The 18,183-nt window shown below is 38.2% G+C and overlaps 2 protein-coding genes across 3 annotated transcripts in view; one reads left to right on the forward strand and one right to left on the reverse strand.

Annotated features, from left to right (window-relative positions):
- Positions 1-9,386, reverse strand: part of COL4A5 (collagen type IV alpha 5 chain) — a 245,943-nt gene extending 236,557 nt beyond the window's left edge. The window contains exon 1 of the mRNA XM_059051327.2: positions 9,001-9,386. Coding sequence (XP_058907310.1) covers positions 9,001-9,081 — 81 coding nt within the window. The 5' untranslated portion in view covers positions 9,082-9,386. The remainder of the gene's footprint in view (positions 1-9,000) is intronic.
- Positions 9,387-10,805: 1,419 nt separating this feature from the next.
- The window catches only part of COL4A6 (collagen type IV alpha 6 chain), a 296,513-nt gene continuing 289,135 nt past the window's right edge, over positions 10,806-18,183 (forward strand). The window contains exons 1-2 of one of the 2 annotated variants that reach the window (XM_067023768.1): positions 10,806-11,074; positions 11,269-11,320. In XM_067023768.1, coding sequence (XP_066879869.1) covers positions 11,064-11,074; positions 11,269-11,320 — 63 coding nt within the window. In that variant the 5' untranslated portion in view covers positions 10,806-11,063. The remainder of the gene's footprint in view (positions 11,075-11,268; positions 11,321-18,183) is intronic. The other variant, XM_067023767.1, reaches the window with a different exon arrangement.

Here is an 18,183-nt window from a genome sequence, read left to right on the forward strand (position 1 = left end):
GGCATCTGCATGTGATCCCTGGAACTGCAGCAGCAATCTTGCAAGTATGAGGGGCAAGAATCTGAGACAGTAAGCTGATAGGCAGAGTATGGCAGAGGAGAAAGTGGAAAGAACCTGGGTCACTATTTGGCTGAATTAATTAATTTTGGAGGTACTCTACCTCCAAACTTCTTGTAATGTGAGTTAAAATTTTTCTCTGTTGTTAAGGCAGTTGAATTAGTGTTTTCTACCACTTGCAACAGAAAACAACCTGATATAAATAGAAACTACTATGCCTTTCACATACAGAAATGTTTTACTACATCAGTTAGATTATGAGATTACGGACAGAGAAGGACTTCTCCTTTAGCAAGTCCCAGAGAGCACAAACTACAGAATACACAAAACAATTTTTCACTAGTGTCTCACTCTTAATACCATCTTCCCCCGCCAAAGTTCCAATATCTCCTTCAGGATTCCATTAATGTCACACACACTATAAGAAATTTTGGAAGCAAATCAGCCAGTTCTCTTAACATATATGAAGAGTGTCATTTGACTGAATTATAAGATGATACAAATGCCAACAGAATTTCTTCCAGTTCTATTTTAGTACTCACTGTCATAAAACCAATTCCATTAACCTGACTAGCACTTGCTCAAAAAAGGTGCTTAAGTCTCTCTACAAGTTAAAAAGTAAAGCAAATGATTTAGTAAAAAATTTTAAGTTAAAAATTAAATTTAGCAAAAACCTGTTTCTTTTATAACATGTGCCTTTGGTTGTCTTTGGTTAGCAAATAGCAAGGGATTTAAGGTTCCCTTTTCAACAGGGTAGCAGGTACCATCACACACTACACTTTTGGTAAAAGGCCAGCAGAAGCTTCTAAAGGAACCAAGGGCAGTTGGACCTGTACAGATTATGAAGGTAAATAAACTCAAGCATTGATGCATAAAATGGGAATCTGGTTAAAATGAAAGAAGCTAATGTATCAGAGATCGCACTAAAGATGCCTCTCCAAAACACCTCAAGAATTACTGCTATTAAAAACAATCTTTGTAATGAGAATTTAGTTAAGTGGTTGGGTGGTTCATTTATAATGTCAATTAGAGAGAATTTATTTTCAAAAATCACTTCTGTTCTATGGTTGCTATTATCAGAAGGGGATGAGATGATGGAATGATTACATTTTAAAAAGAAAATCATTAGAGGATAGAACCAAATCTGCCAACCAACTGGCAATCAATTGAGCATCAATTCTACAGTCACTACTAGATAGAAAAAAAATTATTAAGACTGTCTCATAGGTACTCTTTTACACTACTGATAGGAATATAATTGGTAAAACCATTCTGGAAAGTAATTTGGCAAGAGCAAGATCCCTATCATTCAGAAGCTTAAAGTTCAGCTATTCAAATGCCACCTGGAAAAGCCATAATGTGTAACAGTTTGTGATTTTGTGGAGGAATGCATTTGAAATGCACAAGCCACAAGGCTATCATAAAGGCAGTAAAGTCACTTAGCTAGTGAGGAAACACAAGGAAAAGGTAAGGCGGGAGTGTTGCAAAATGGATGGGGGACCTCTCACTCCATATGTACTTCCAAGTTTGTTGCTAAAAACAGGAGATGGGGGCTGGAACAGTATCACCCCAAAGTGGGAAAAACAGATTAGCAATTAATGGGGGGAAAGTTCTGGAGTATCACTTAGGGAGGATGAAAGCAAGGGACAACACTAGGCAAAGATACCAGCATTTAAGTGTAAAGCTCATAGGCAGCTATGGGGTAGTGGGTGGGGAGAGAGGGTAAAGGGTCTCCATATTCAGACGCATTCCAAAACTCTCCTGGGGGAGGGAGAATGTCGGTGAATTTGGAGTATGTTACACGCTTGCTATAGCTAGGAAGAGGTCAGTGGGGAAGGTATTCATGGAATACAGGCTCCACCTTCCATATAGGGGAGAAATGTAGGGGGATGCATGGTTTACAAAATTAAAATTCAGGTCCTTAAGGATGAATGGCCCAGGCAATTATAGTAAACAGCTATTAAAGGATGAACTGGTGGGTGAGCCTATCTTTAGAATCAATTCAAGTGACCAGTAACGGAAACGGTAATGGGAGTTATTCAACTTTTCAACATGATTCTATTTTTCTGTACTACCGTGAATGAAATAGGAACTGAGGAAAATTTCATGAGCATGTTCTAGAGCTAAACTGCTCAATCACTTATTAACTGTGTGACCTCTGGTAGTTTTTTGTGGGTTTTTTTTTTTTTTTTTGCGGTACACGGGCCTCTCACTGTTGTGGCCTCTCCCGTTGCGGAGTACAGGCTCCGGACATGCAGGCTCAGCGGCCATGGCTCACGGGCCCAGCCACTCCGCGGCATGTGGGATCTTCCCGGACCGGGGCACGAACCTGTGACCCCTGCATCGGCAGGCGGATTCTCAACCACTGCGCCACCAGGGGCGCCACCAGGGAAGCCCCCCTCTGGTAGCTTTTTAACCACCCTGTTGGCCTCAGATTCCTTGTACATAAAACGGGAATAGGGCTTCCCTGGTGGCGCAGTGGTTGAGAATCCGCCTGCCGATGCAGGAGACACGGGTTCGTGCCCTGGTCCGGGAAGATCCCACATGCCGCGGAGCAACTAAGCCCGTGAGCCATGGCCGCTAGGCCTGTGCGTCCGGAGCCTGTGCCCCGCAACGGGAGAGGCCACAACAGTGAGAGGCCCGCATACCGCAAAAAAAAAAAAAAAACACGGGAATAATATTATCTACCTAAGAGGGTATAACATAGTAACCACTAAAAAAAAAAGCTAGCTATCATATTATCTGTTGATATAGCCTTTCTAAATGTCAGGGTCTACTGCATGTACCAAAGACTTTAAAAATACTGATGACCTTTAACCCAATAATTCCCCATGAAGGAGGCAGTACTAACAAAATAATACAAAATATGGAATAAGAATTGTTTATGGCCATATTTCTTATAATGACTAAAAAACTTGAAATTTAAAAATATTGTCTATAAAAGTGAACACATAAATTAATTGTGGTGTGTATAAATATAAATTGTATGCAATCATTTAAAAATAATACATTTAAACTAAGAATTTTAATAACATGGGAAAACACTTAATAAGTGAAAAAACAATAACATAAAATTGTATATATCGTAATCCCAACTTTTAAAAAATTTTAACCAATCTACTTTTTTAAGAAAATATTAGCTACATAAGAAGGAAAATCATCAAAACAATAATACAGGTTATTTCCGTGCTGTTGGTAGAACTGTGGAGAGATATTTATTTTCTTCTTTATAATTTTATCATTTTTCAAGTTTCCAACATTAAGCATGTATTATTTTTGTCATCAGACAAAATCAACATGTAAGTTTGTTGAATGAACAAATATACAACTCTTGCCTTCAAAAAGTCTATAATAGGGAGAAGACATAAAACCCCATGAAACAAAATGCTTGTAAGACCAAATACATTTAGATACTAGACAAGAGGCTAAATATGACAAATGTTCAAAGAAGGGTAAAATCAGCAACTGATTTAATAGTAAGGGAAAGCTCCACAGAACTATTTATCTATGCTCACTAGCATGGAAGCTCCATGAAGGCAGGGACCCTGTCTATCTTATTCAGTTTTATCTGTAGTGTCTAGCACAAAATGATTTTGTGGATAGTACATATCCATGAGGGGAGAAATAGAACATAAATATAATTCTTAAGTACTTATGAGTTGCTGAATAAATATCTGCTGAATGAATGTAAATGTTATGCTGAAATGGAGGAAAGATTTGGATCCACAGAATTCTAAACAAGATGGAGAGCCAAAACACATATGTAATGTAGGATGAACTGGGAGATTGGGATTGACATATATACACTAATATGTATAAAATAGATAGCTAATAAGAACCTGCTGTATAAAAATAAATAAAATAAAATTCAAAAAAATGTATGTAATGCTCAAGGGATTATAGGGAAGTTCACCTAGGCTAGAATGGAGGGAGTGTATTGTAAAATGTAATGAAAAATAAGGATGAATGAAGGAAAGATCATGCTAGACCTTGAAAGTCAGGCAGAGAATTTGAGAGTTAATGCAATAAGAAATAGCAAGTCAATAACTAGTTTGTAATGAAAAAAATGGAATCTATTTTAAATCTTATTGAGCACTTACTATGTGCCAAGTACTATTCTAAATGCTTTACATAATTTCTCTCATTTTATCCTCAAAACAATGTGTGACATAGGTACCACTGGCCCCCTTTCGCTAATGAGGAAATTAAAGTCAGAGGTTACTACCTGTCCAAAAGTCACACATCCTCCACTCAGATTCCAGATCTGACTCCAGAGGGCAATCTCTTAAGGACTCTGTATAAGACCACAAAATATGCCTGAGGAGAGGTACCAGAAAGCAGCGAGATCCCATAGTATCAAAGAGGTATGCTTATTCTGTGATTTTGGACTAGAATCAGAGATATCAGTGCAAATTTATGGTTTTGTAAGAAATATAGAAGTGGGTATGTGTCTATGTATATATACATATATTCCCTAGTTTTATCTGCTGAGAAGGCCTAGAAGCAATGACACCCCAGTAATAATGAGCATGCCAAGCACCCAGATCTTGATCTCTAAATACCTTTACTCAACAAAAAGAATCAGAGCTCCTCAGAAAAATGGCTCATTCCAGAGTTGGGGCAGGGAAAGTAGAAAATGAGTCTGGAATACCTTGTGGTACCAGAATGTAAGAGAATGCTCAAAAAATGATGGGGAGGGCTTCCCTGGTGGCGCAGTGGTTGAGAATCCGCCTGCCGATGCAGGGGACACGGGTTCGTGCCCCGGTCCGGGAAGATCCCACATGCCGCCCGTGAGCCATGGCCGCTGAGCCTGTGCTTCGCAACGGGAGAGGCCACAACAGTGAGAGTCCCACATATCACAAAAAAAAAAAAAAAAAAAAAAATGATGGGGACTCACTGAAAGAACACAGGAGCCAATTGGAAGGGGCTTCTATTGACCAAATCTGGGGTAATTTCCGCAAAAAAAAGGAAAAATAGCATAATTCATTATAGTTCATAGAATAAAACAAGTATCCATAAGTCCATACTATTATAAATAAATCACTGAATAAATAAACAGAAACAAACAGCAAAGAAGGTAAAGTTCTTTGTCACATTAGAATTCAACAAATAAATGCAGAAAATGTTGATAACTGAAGATCACCATTTGAAAAATATCACAGCAGTAATTATTAAGGTCAGAATCCTCAACAGATGCTAAAACAGCGGGCGAAACCGATGAGAAACAAGAAATGTACATTGTCTTGCAATTTTGCCCCATATAGTCTTAGAAAATCTGGTCGCTTTGTAATTACAAAGGGAAAAATAGTGACTTTACAGTGGATAAACCTGGAAGACACAACCTTGACCAACTTATCAATTTTAACTCAAGGTACAGTCTCATATGTTGCATATACATACATCAGAAGCCAAGTAAAAACACAGGAAAAAAAGGTACACACTCTTATACAGTCACAGGACACATACATATACAAATATACACACAAGACTAAGTTATATAGATAGTTGAGTGAATAGAATTGGATATGATGGGTGGGTAAATTGGTAAAACAAAAGAAGTGAGTTGAACATCTTAAGCAAAGTATGCTACCACATACACATACTCTGTCTTATCACAATAGACACATTCCTGAAAAGTTTCGTATATTTAAAATTATTATGGAAACTGACTAATTACAAATAAGGCAAATCTTTCTTCAAAATAATCACCTACCACAAATTACACTTGTTCTATGAATCTAACCTCTTATATATGTAATTATATAAAATCAGACAATCTGCAACAAGCAATTGCTTCTAGATTACTTTTAAATTATCTCTCTATAAATAGACATACATAAGAGATCAAACTCTGATCTTTTTATTCTAAGCCCAGAGCTGTTTCCATTACAACATGATGCTTCTCCTAACATCAGCAGGAAGAGATGTAATCCCCATTATATTTTCCATTTCACCTCCTGTGTATCCCCCTACTCAAAAAATAGTAGCAGAGATCCAAATACTCTGAACAGCAAATACATCTCTATAGACCACATACAAAGGAGGCAGTATAGGACAGTCATTAAGGGTAAAGAATTTGGAGTCAAATTGTCTGGATTCAAATATCCAGCTCTACAACTTGCTAACTATGTTATTTTTGGCACATTACTTAACCTCTGTGATCTGTAGCTCCTTGATCGGTAAAGTGGGAATAACAATAGTATATACTTCATAGGTCTGTTGTGAAGATTAAATATGATAATGTACATTTCCATATTAGCACAGTGCCTGGCACACAATAAACATGCAAAAATGTTAAGTTATGATAACAATGTCAACAAATTCTCCCTGTGGAGCAGTATACTTCAGATGAAAAACTGTTCCGTGGGCACAAACCACACTGCTACCCTTAACAAGTTGTTGCTCTTAGTCACAAGGGAGATAGTACATTTTAAGAAACTTATCCACTCCATTGCGTGCGCGTGCGCACACACACACACACACGAAGTTACTAATAATTGTATAGTAGTACTAGAATTTGACACACCATATTCATAAATCTAAGTGTATATCCTACTAACAGAGAGTCAGCACAGGTACCTTTACATAAAAATACGTATTTCCACCACTAGAACTGACCTTTCCAACTGAATTTGCCTTATTCCTTTATTGCTAACCTTTCAGAATAAGAGTTACTTTATTCCACCTAACCAACTCTCCACCTAAAAAATTTTCCACATATTTGTGATATCCCAATTTGGCATGACTTCAAAGATAAAGAAATCACTTAACTATGAAAAATTAAAGCAATTTAAGTAGCAATGCTCTTCCTGGTATAAAAGTCCCAATACTAGACTACTTCAGTCAACAAGCAGCCTCACTACCACCCAGCTTACTCTGGAGAAGGTCACCAATATCCCCAGCACTAGTATGGAGAGCAGATACCATTCATATCTTTGAGATGATTAAAACATTAATCTAACTAGGATATTAATGTGTGAAGCAGAAAAAAACAAACCCTAGTTTTATTACAGGCACATTATACTAATGATAGGGAAATGGGGTCTAAAGTGTTCTTTAAAAATTATGTAGGAGAAAAATAAATAAATAATTATATAGGAGAAAAAAGGAACAAAAACCTGCCTGGTGTCTTCTGTAATTTCTTTATGAACACTCAATTGTTAAAGAGTCCAAGAAAACAAGCTTGCTCCCAAATTTTGTCAATCATAAAAAGAAATTTCATTTTTAACATAAAATGATTTAATATAATCTGACACAAAGTACAGCTATACATACCTGTATGATTGGCATCTGATGCACATTTATTAATAGCAACGTCAAAAGAAAAAAATGAGAAATATTTCATCAAACATCCAAAATCCAAAATCTTTGCCCCTGGGCCAAATGCCACAAGCAGTAAAAACCATGATGATGTTTTTAAAAGGAACTATTTTCAACAACACAATTGTTTTATCCAAGGGCCGGCAGCACTACTGAGTGTCTAAACCTTAGCCCATTAAGAAGCTCTGCATCATAAAGGCAATTTTAAATTACCTATCTACTTTGATGTAGGAATAATTATGGCAAGTGTAATTAAAAATATTTGATATGCATGGTTTTTCAGCAGAATTGCCATTATTATTATGCTGTGCTTAGAGTAATATGAAAGTTAGTTTTCTTATACCTTGAGTACACACTTTCTGGAGGATGGGAGGAGGGTAATGTAACCTGAGGCATGCTGAGTGTATACAACAGCTAGACAGCTAACTTACAAGTGGACCCAGGTAAGCTATATAACACAGCAGTTGCATATAAAGAATTGATAGTCACTCAACCATGTGAAGGCCTAAGCCATGATCTCATATTAAAGTGTTTTTAAAACCACCCATTATGTTCACTCAAATATAACTTTTAAATAATTTGTCACACACTTAATTCTCTATTTAGAGGTTAAGTGAAATTAAGGATGATGGGTTTCTGTCTGGAGAACATTTTCTCTGACAAAGCCATTCATTCCTTTAGATCTGCCTCTCATCCCCAGAAGGATAATGGGTGGGACTACCTAGATACCCTTCTAAGAGATATATTAGGATTTTAATTCTACATTCCTAAAACTGAGTGGAAGTTTTTGCTCTGTCATTTCACATGTACTCCTCTCCACTCTCCTTTAAACCAGAACACTCATTCTCCTGTGAAAAAGAGATCGTTATTTTCCTTTAAATAGGTGATGGGCAAATTCTCAATTTGTTTCAGGTGCCTTAGTAAGCTTTAAAAAAGTAAACAACAAAAACCGAGAACTTTAAAAAAAAAAAAAAAAAAAAGATGCAGAAGAACCGAAGCCTGAAGCCATCCTTCTTTACCTCATTCTTCTTGGTATGTTACCTGAGCATTTGCAACAAGGATGTCAAGAGAGAAGCAGTCTCTACAGAGGCTTTACTGACCAGAGGTGAGGGTAGGTTCATGTTCCTTAAGGAAAAGGCAAAAGGGAAGAACTTCACGGGCGCGCTTAACACTTTGGTGGAAGGTGGATTTTAGAAAGGCCAAAATAGTCAACTATCGACAAAGTTTAAAGTGTGCGTGGATTGGGCACAACTAGTGAAAAGGTTAGCGGGAATGTAGGGAAACACTCGAGGGCGGAGGGTGCGGAGGAAAAGTTTTAAATATCCACCAGAGCTTAGTTATCTATTAACATGCATCCTCCTCCCCAGGCTCTGCTCTTGCCCCCAGAGCAGCTAGCTGCAGGGAAAGCAAGCAGCCCTATTTTTAAACACTTAAACCTCTCCCTTGGACTTCAGAAGGCTTGAGTTACTAGCGTTGTAAATAATGTTTCTTCCTAAACAAGTGAAGGCACACCTGAATTCCCTAGCCGCGGCCCAAGAGAAAGGAAGGTAAAGGGACAAAAAGTGATTTCAGCGTGAGAGCGAGGTGATGGGATGGGGGTCGGGGGTAGAAGGAAGGACTTACCGCAGCCTCTGCGGGCTGCCCCCAAAGACTCAGGGCCAGTAAGAACAAGCCGGCAGCCAGGCTGACTCCACGCAGTTTCATTCTTCTCCGGCTCCCGCAGCTCCTTCAGCACCCGCACGAAATCCCTGGCTGGCTCTGACCAACTGACATAATCTTGAGGGTTTATAGGGAGAGAGCTAGAGCCGGAGAGAGACAGCGAGGGTGTCCCAATTGTGCCGGTCGTCTTGGGTGAGGAGAAAGTAGGTTTTTAAGAGTGGAAGGGGAAAGAAAAAAAAAAAAAAAAAAAGCAGCAGCTATTCTTCCCTCCTCGCTCCCCTCCCCAAAGCCGGTCTCTCGGGAGCACTTTTCCCTTCTGTCCAGACTTGCAAACTTTTTCCTCGCGCAAGTCCCACAGATCTACTTTCCTCCCTCTCTTCCCCCGCACCGCCCCCTCCCCACCAGCCCTGGGGAATTTGAGGATCACTCCGCCACAGTTTTAGACCGCACCAGCAACCTGCGAGGGAGTGACGCTCAGTTATTTAGAGGAGGGAAACGTCCAGACCAGTTGACTGCGCACCCTGACTCCCCCCGGGAAGCTTTTCTATTCATTCACTTGCACCTTCCGTTGACACTCCTTTTCCCTGCCCAGTCCCACTCTCATTGGTGTGAGCACCAAGGCCAATTACAAATAGACCTGAGCTGGGACTATTTTTTGTAGCGGAGGGATCTAAGAGAACGGTTCCTTTTATTGTTAATGATTAGAAACAAATTTTGGTGCCTGCTCCCAGGGCTGCTGGGGTTGTTTGCCTTCCACCTGCTCACAGGAGGGAGTTTCTACTTATACATGCAGCAGAAAATGTGCAAATATTAGAAACATATAATTATATTTATATAATTAAATATATGCTTACAGCTGAAGAATTAAGAAAATGAATGTACGTATACGTGTGTGAAGACTTTATGCGTATTGTATTCATATAAGATTTGGAAGCGTTCAGTAGATATGAGTAATTATTATGTGGTTGATGTTATAGTAATACAGTCATATCTTTTTCTTTAGCTACATTGAATGCCATAATTAATATTTACCTCATACTGACTAACATAAAAGGTATTGACTCTCATTGCAGATGTTTCTCGGAGAGATTTAGGGTAGGGAATTAAATAACTTGAGTGTAATTTTCCTTAACACTAACACGGACACTTAATAGGAAATATTTGTATGGAGTTAATGGAAGTTGAATTGATGTCTCCCAAATAAAGTAGACTTGAACGTTACTTTGGTAATTCTGACATACAGATTTTTTTAAGCACCATCAGGCCCAGAAAATATTTTATGTGGACTCCTTGGAGAATCTTTTAGGGATTTCTTGACCAATTCTTCAGAACAGTTATCTCACACCCTAGAATTTACCACTTTAGTGTCTTTCAGGGCTTTGGACCTATATCACGGGGGCCCACTTATCCTTAGGTTCTGCTCAGCTAAGGGTAGTTTTACAACACCAGAAATTACCACCACCCCAAGAGCTTAGTGTGCAATAAATTAGAATGAGTGATATGCATTTGGGAAAGTGTGCAAAGGCCCATTTGTCTACGTGGGAGGAGTATGCCTTAATCTGTATATGTGTAACAATTAACAGTGCTTTAAGGAAGTGTATGATGCACAGTTGCTTACATCTTAGTGTGTAGGTCTGTGGGCCTGTGCGTGAAGCTGTGGAGATGCGTGGGAATGTTATGTGTAGAGGTGCCTGAAAGTGAGAAAGACGACCGGCTGCCCGAGGTAGGGGGGATGATTGACAGCAGACAGCCCCGCCCCCTTCCCCTCCATTCCTTCCTCCCCTGGTGCATGGAACTATCTTTTGAGTGCGGCAAGTTGTAGCGGGCACCGCTGACCGTGTTTCCCTTTGGGGCACCTCTTTATCTAGAAGCTGAGTTTAGTTTCTTCAGAAGTGAGCCACTTCGCCCCCCTACCCCATCCTCTTGAATAAGGAAACAGCCGCCAAGCATCAGCGGAGCCCCGATGAGCCGGGGCCGCGGAGCCGCTTAGCAGTCTCCCGGGACCCAGCTCCGGAGGAGCCGCAAGCATGCACCCTGGGTGAGCTGTTGCTGCCCCGAGCTCCTCTCCTCTTTCCTATTCTGGGCTACTTTGCCGGACCGGGACTATGCTTGTACTTCTGTCATTACAGAGGAAGTGGGGGCAGGCAGCAAAAAGGGGTCGGGAGTCTATGGGCAGACGCAGGACCCCGGATCCTAGAGAACCCATGTTATTCACCCTCCCTCCCGTTTCAGGTTGTGGCTTCTCCTGGTAACGTTGTGCCTGACCGAGGAACTGGCAGGAGCGGTGAGTCTCATATCCCGACCCCTTTCTCTCCTCCTCCTTTGACTTCCTCCCCATCCCACCTCTTGTGTTTGTGTTAGGGGGCTGCCGAGGGTTGCGCCATGAAACGGAGTTCACATCACTCTCATTTCTACTGGGAGTTAATGGGGTTCTTAGAAAGGAATAGCACAGTGTCAGGCTAATGACTCAGGCATCTTTCTGTTCCAAAACTTCGTAAGGGGTTGGGAAAATAAAAGTAGAAGACACAAGAGGCACGCATTTCTGAGCGTCTTCCCGGACGACTTAAAGATGACTGACATCTGATGCCTTTCTCTGTATAGATCTCCAAGGCAGAAGAAATGTAATTTTCCCTGGTTTACAAGAACATGAGTTGGCACACAAGTTTGAAAGTGGGAGGAGTATACAAGAAGTGGGACTTGGAAGTACCGAGAATGTTGTTAGAAGTTAAACTTAAGTATTTTCTTATGAGTCCTGTGACAGTACCAGGTGACAACATCTGGATTCTTTTAACTGCCTGAACTGCACTGATACTACTAGATGATGTTCAGTTTCTGCCTGATGTTTCCTTTTACTGGTTTTCTCTATCATCAGAAAGTTAAAAGTTTCAAGTGGTTAGAATAGGAAAAAAAAATCTAAAAGTTAACATTTCATAGGCTGTTTAGATATCATCCATCAAATCAGCTAGGGGCTGCAGGCAAAGGAATTTCTGTAGACGCTTGGTCAAGAAAAGTTTAATAGATCCCAGAAAGTAGTAATTCCAATGGAATTACTAGGATAAGCTACCAAAGGTGGAGTGACCTGAATAACCAGAGATGCTGCAGTTTTCCAGACTCACTAGCAACTTATGCCTACAGAAATAAAGTTAATCACTGAGTTCAAATATGAAGTTAACTATTGAGTACTGTTTCACTGTTCTATTTTAAAAATTCTTAATAATTGCCAAAGTCATGCATGTACTCTATATATGTGTGTGTGTGTATATATATATGTATATATATGACAGCTAAATATATATTCCAAATATTTACTTTGTGAGTTTTGACAATTTTCACCGATTGGCTCTATTTTTAATACTTTAAATATTTTAAAATACTATTTGTAGAGCCATACTTAATTCAAACCAATAAAATTACCTAATACTTTTATGGGAAAAAATGGATTACTTTGTCCTGGTGTATGTCTTTAAGAAAATATCAGAATAAAGTGAAATGACTTCTCTTATGAAAAGAGGATGATGCCAGAAAACTTGACTTTTAATGTTTTGTGACCCCTTAACTCAGAACATCAACTTTCATGTAAGTAAATTCTAGATTTTGTAAGCAGATGTATTGATCTAGTTTTCTGCACACTTCTCTTTCTGATTCCTGCAGTATACAAGTTTTAGTTATATGTTACCTTGAGGCTCAATACTACGTTTATTGAAAATGCCAGGTTTTGATTAGTTAACAATTTGTCTGGGAATCTTGCCACTTATAAAAATGTCATGCTTGGGCAGAATACCCTGCAGTAAAACCTTTATTTCAGACTCTGGCTGATCGTATTCAGTGTACTTTTGGGAAAAGCATTAACAAATCATTCTATGGAGATTTCCCAAATACTGCATCCTATCACTTGATAACTTTAAAAGTTACTAGAGGATGTTGTCTTCATTTCTTAGAAGTATTGAAGCATGGCTCCCAAATCAAGCACTACTTTGGTGTGTGGATTTTAGACTCTGTCCCATTGTTTTACCATGTCACCTGCTATGTCAGTGTGACTGACCTTGGTAAGACTAAAATAAACCTTGAGATACACTGACAGTACTTTATCTTTTGCCTTCAGTTCATAACTACTTCATTCACCTATTATTTACTTCTGCATTATATGTTTGACATTGTAAAGCTAATTTTTAATTTTTGGAAAAATGGCGAAGAGAAAGAGGAGAATAACAGGATAAGTTCTCAGAAGGTGACTTTGCTGAGGGGAAGTTTTTCCTTTGTACTCTTTGTACTGGATTCTCATTTATATTGGCTGATTCTCATCTTTTACTCTCAATTCCAGTTCATCATCTGGGTTTGTAATGTTTTTCAATTTTCAGATGATTTTAAACATTTGAATTCTTTGTAACTTTTTGACTTATATTAGTGAAAAATAACTTAAAAATAGATTGGCAGGAACTATGTTGTGCTTCACTATGACAAAGTCTCTTCACTGTGAGAGTTACATTGTCAATAAAGGAATACTGGTGAGCATGTAAGATAGGGTCATTTAGGTGCCTTTGAGTTCTTTCTTTGTCAGAATTTATAAGCCAGTACTTTTGAAGGGATGGAAAACTAAATGTTAAAACCCAGGATTAAATAATGAGTTTTCATTAAATTTCTTTTAAAAGAGTGCTGATCTTCATTTATTTGAAATATTTTCACAATTTATCTGAATGAGATAGAGCCTAGAATTTCAGAACATCCATAATGTTTTTTTGATTAAGTGCCTAAGGCACCACACAGAAAGATTTATTTAAACATAGTCTCTAACTCTGTAGGAGTTCACTTTCTCAGACAATGGTTGTCAGTTTGTTCCTTAAAGGATAGGATACTTGGGACTTCCCTGGTGGTCCAGTGGTTAAGATTTCAAGCTCCCAATGCAGGGGGCCGGGGTTTGATCCCTGGTCAGGGAACTAGATCCTTCATGCCGCAACTAAAAGATCCTGCGTGCTGCAACGAAGATCCCACACGCTGCAACTAAGACCCGGCACAGACAAATAAATAAATTAAAATATTTTTTAAAATATAGGATACTTAATGATAAATTATTATCAGCGTCATGTTAGAGAAGATACTAGAAAGATCCATATCTCACCAAAGGCCAATATGTTTAGAAGTTAAAATATGTCCCAAATTAGTCAGGGTCCTCATGTTTTCTTCCCATTTTGCTCCAAATCTGCTTTCACAAGAGTATCTAATACAACCAGACATATTTAAAAGTCAAAACCCAGCGGGAGAGTTATTTGAGGGGGGAAGAGGCAGAGGGGAAAAAACACCTGTCTATTATCAACTCTGCCTAGAGCACAGGTAAAGTGCCTTTAGCCACATTCAAATCAAGATCTGGTTGAAATACAAACTTCTTAAAGTTGTAACTTGCTCAGGTTGGTCCTTTCCAATGTGATTTTCCGTCATAATCACAGTCATCAAAGTATGAAGGGAGTGTTAAGGTTTTTCAGAGATGGAGAAAATCCCTTCCTAACCTAAGGATCAAGAGGAGTATTTGCCTTGTTTGGGCTGTCTCTAGGATTTTTCTTTTTTTCTCTTTAAAAACAACTTTATTAAGATATAATTTACATACCATAAATTCACCCATTTATGTATATCATTCAATGATTTTTAGTAAATTTACCAAGTTGTACAACCATCACCATATCCAGTTTTAGAACATTTTCATCACCCCAGTAAGATCCTTCATATCCCTTTAATTAATCCCTATTTCCACCCCCCAAGCCTAGGCAAGCATGAATCTACTTTTCTACCTCTATAGATATGTCTTTTTTGGACATTTCATATAAATAGAACCAATTAATATATAATCTTTGGTGTTTAGCATTTTTCACTTAGCATAATATTTTTGAAATTCATTCATGTTGTAGCATATATCAGTATTTTATTCCTTTTTTTTAGTATTGGTATTGGTATTTAGTATTGGTATTCCATTATGGATATACCCCATTTTCTTTATGCATTCACTAATTAATGGACATTTGGGCTCTTTCCACTTTTGGCTCTTACGAACAATACTGCTATAAACATTAACAGACAAATCTTTGTGTGGACATATATTTTATTTCTCCTGAGTAGATGGAATTGCTGGGTTGTATGAAAACTTTATATTTAATCTTTTAAGAAACTGCAAAACTGTTTTCCAAAGTGGCTGTACCACCTCACATTCCATCAGCACTGTATGAAAATTCCAGTTTTGCTACATCCTTGCCAACACTTGTAATTGTCTGTCATTTTTATTATAGCCATCCTGGTGGGAGTGAAGTGGTGTCTCGTTGTGGTTTTAATTTGCATTTCCCTAATGACTAATCAATTAAGCATCCTTTCAAATACTTATTAGCCATTTGGATATCTTCTTTGGAGAAATGTTTACTCAAATATTTTGCCCATTTGAAAAAATTGGATTGTCTTATTATTATGTTGTTGTGAGAGTTCTTTGTATATTTTAGATACGAGTCTTTTACCATATATACAGTTTGCAAATATTTTCTCCCAGTCTGTGGCTTATGTTTTCATTTTCTTAATATGAATTCTTAAAGTAGTCTTCTGCTTTGCCTGCTAGCAAATATCCTATATCAGCTAGCTATGAATGATTGGAATATATAACATATATATGTGTGTGTGCATGGACATCAAATATGTATCTTGGGTGACTAGGAATACTGATACATATGTATGAGTGCATCATCAAGTGAACCATCAAATGACTACATAAATAGGTAGCAATAGATGATAATGTAGTTGTATTATTGACAGGTCAAAAGAAATATTTTCAGATAGGAGTGGAGGGGAAAATAGATATTATTTAATGTGTTACTAAAGAATCAGATAGATATATTACTATATCACAAATTTGTTTTATTATATATTTTGATGATTGGTTTCTGTTGTAACCCCATGTATTTTATCGACTACATTTTAAAATATTTTTCTGAAAGGGAGTCTGTAGGCTTCACTAGACTGTCAGAGTAATCCATGGTATTGAAAAAGAACCCATCTAGTTATGCAGTTGGTTTTTACAATTTGTCACTGTCTAAGGCATCTTCAGGTGTGAGGGCATTTGTATTGACTACAAGTGCCAACAACCTTTTAGATTCTAGGCATATTATGGAGTCTCCAGTAAATATGCCCCTATATTCTATAAGATCATAGTCAAGCCAAATCACAGGAGCAAAGTGGGCTATTCCCCTAATTACTTCATTAAATATAATAACGAAACAAATAGATTGACCTCAGTTATCAATATATATTGGTGTTCGCTTGCCTCAATTTGTGAATAATTCCATAATTTCACCACCATGCTTGGAGTATAGACTTGTCCTATCCTACGTAGATGACAAGACATATACATCTAGAAAGAAGATATTAGGAAAGCACCATGCTGTATTAAACTACCAAGTCCTTTTAAGCTGACCAAATGTCCCAGTGAGGCAGATCATAGAGCTCTAACTTGTTTTAAAGTCTATATATAAATAGAACGCCTGATAAGCATGCCCAAGGGAAAACAGTGACAGGAAAATTAGCTAAGAACAATTATACACTCTTACCATCTGTAATTTATCCCTCTCCTAGGATATTTTTTCTTCTACAAACAGTATTGAAGTCTCCTGCATTATAAAAACAAATAAAATTTTAAAAAAACATGACTTCATTTTCCTCTGTTACTCTCTAACCCCCTCAATCACATTACCACAAAATTTCTGGTCATTTTCTACTCTTCTTCAACAACCATCTACCCTTAAGCCTATTACAGTCTAGAAGGAGGCTATTCTACCAAAATTGCCCTCTTTCAAGTTACTAATGGATACCTAACTGCCAAGCCCAACGGTTTCATTGCAGTCCCCATTTTATCTGACTTCTTTACTGTAGTGCTTGGCATTTTCCAGTCATTCTCAAACCACCTTTCCCCCTTTGTCTTCCAAGTCACGATGCCTCATTGTTTCTCATTGCACTTCTCTGATTTTTTTTGGGGGGTGCACTGTATGGCTTGCAGGATCTTAGTTCCCCAAGCAGGGATTGAACCCAAGCCCTCGGCAGAGAAAGCGCAGAGTCCTAACCACTGGACCACCAGGGAATTCCCTCTGATATTTTTATTTTATTCATTCAACATTTATTTATTGAACAGCCACTGTATTCTAAATAGTATGCCAGGCTCTGGTGACACAGTGGTGAACAAGTCAGGTATGATTTTTGCCATCATGGAGGTTACAATCTTCATCACTCCCTGGTCATAAAATGGTGGTTTTGCTCAGCATTTTTATCCTTTGCCTTCTTCTTGCCTCAGCAGTTTTAACTATGCCTCCTATACATTAATGACTATCAATTTTTTGTTTCCAGCCCAGATGTCCTCTTTTTAGCTCTAAATTTATTTCCAATTACCTACTAAGTACCTATATCTCAATTAGTTGTTACATACGAAGCACTTAAAATGGTGCTTAGAGCTTAGTATAAGCACTCAACCAATGCCAAGTCTTACGTTGTATTGCCCCAAAACACAGTGTATCTGAACATGAAATTATTTTCTAGTCTTTACCATGATACTCCAACCTGCTATCTTTTTTATCTTTGTTAAATGTCATCACCATCCACCCAGTTTCAAGTGAGAAACTATAGAATCAGGCACCAAACCTCATTATCTCCATCTCCACCAAGTTCTGTTAGTTTTACCAAAACCCTGCAGAATCCAGTTTTCTATTCATATTCTAATGGTTCCAAATCACATCATCATATATAAATAATCTCCTAACTAGTTTTTCTACCCCCTGACTCCATTCTAATCTCTACACTGCCACCAGAGTTATTTTATTAACAACAAATCCAACTATGTTATCTCCTGATTTAAGTTTTGTTGGCTTCTTGTTTCTTCCAAGATTAAAATACATACTCCTTGGCTTGACACATTCAAGGGCCTTCATTATCTGGCCCCAACTACCATTCCAGCCTCATGTCTGAGTGTTATTTCCTGCCACCTCTCCTTCTCAAACTCATAGTGTACATTACGCTTCATTCAGACTGAACTTCTCTCCATTCCCAAACTACTTTATGTTCTTTCACATTTTTTGCTTTTCTATATGCCGTCCCCTCCATCTGGAATGTCTTTCTCCGCCATTTACACCTTCT

This window comes from Kogia breviceps, chromosome X, assembly GCF_026419965.1.
Source record: "Kogia breviceps isolate mKogBre1 chromosome X, mKogBre1 haplotype 1, whole genome shotgun sequence".
In the NCBI taxonomy this organism is placed as follows: Eukaryota; Metazoa; Chordata; class Mammalia; order Artiodactyla; family Physeteridae; genus Kogia; species Kogia breviceps.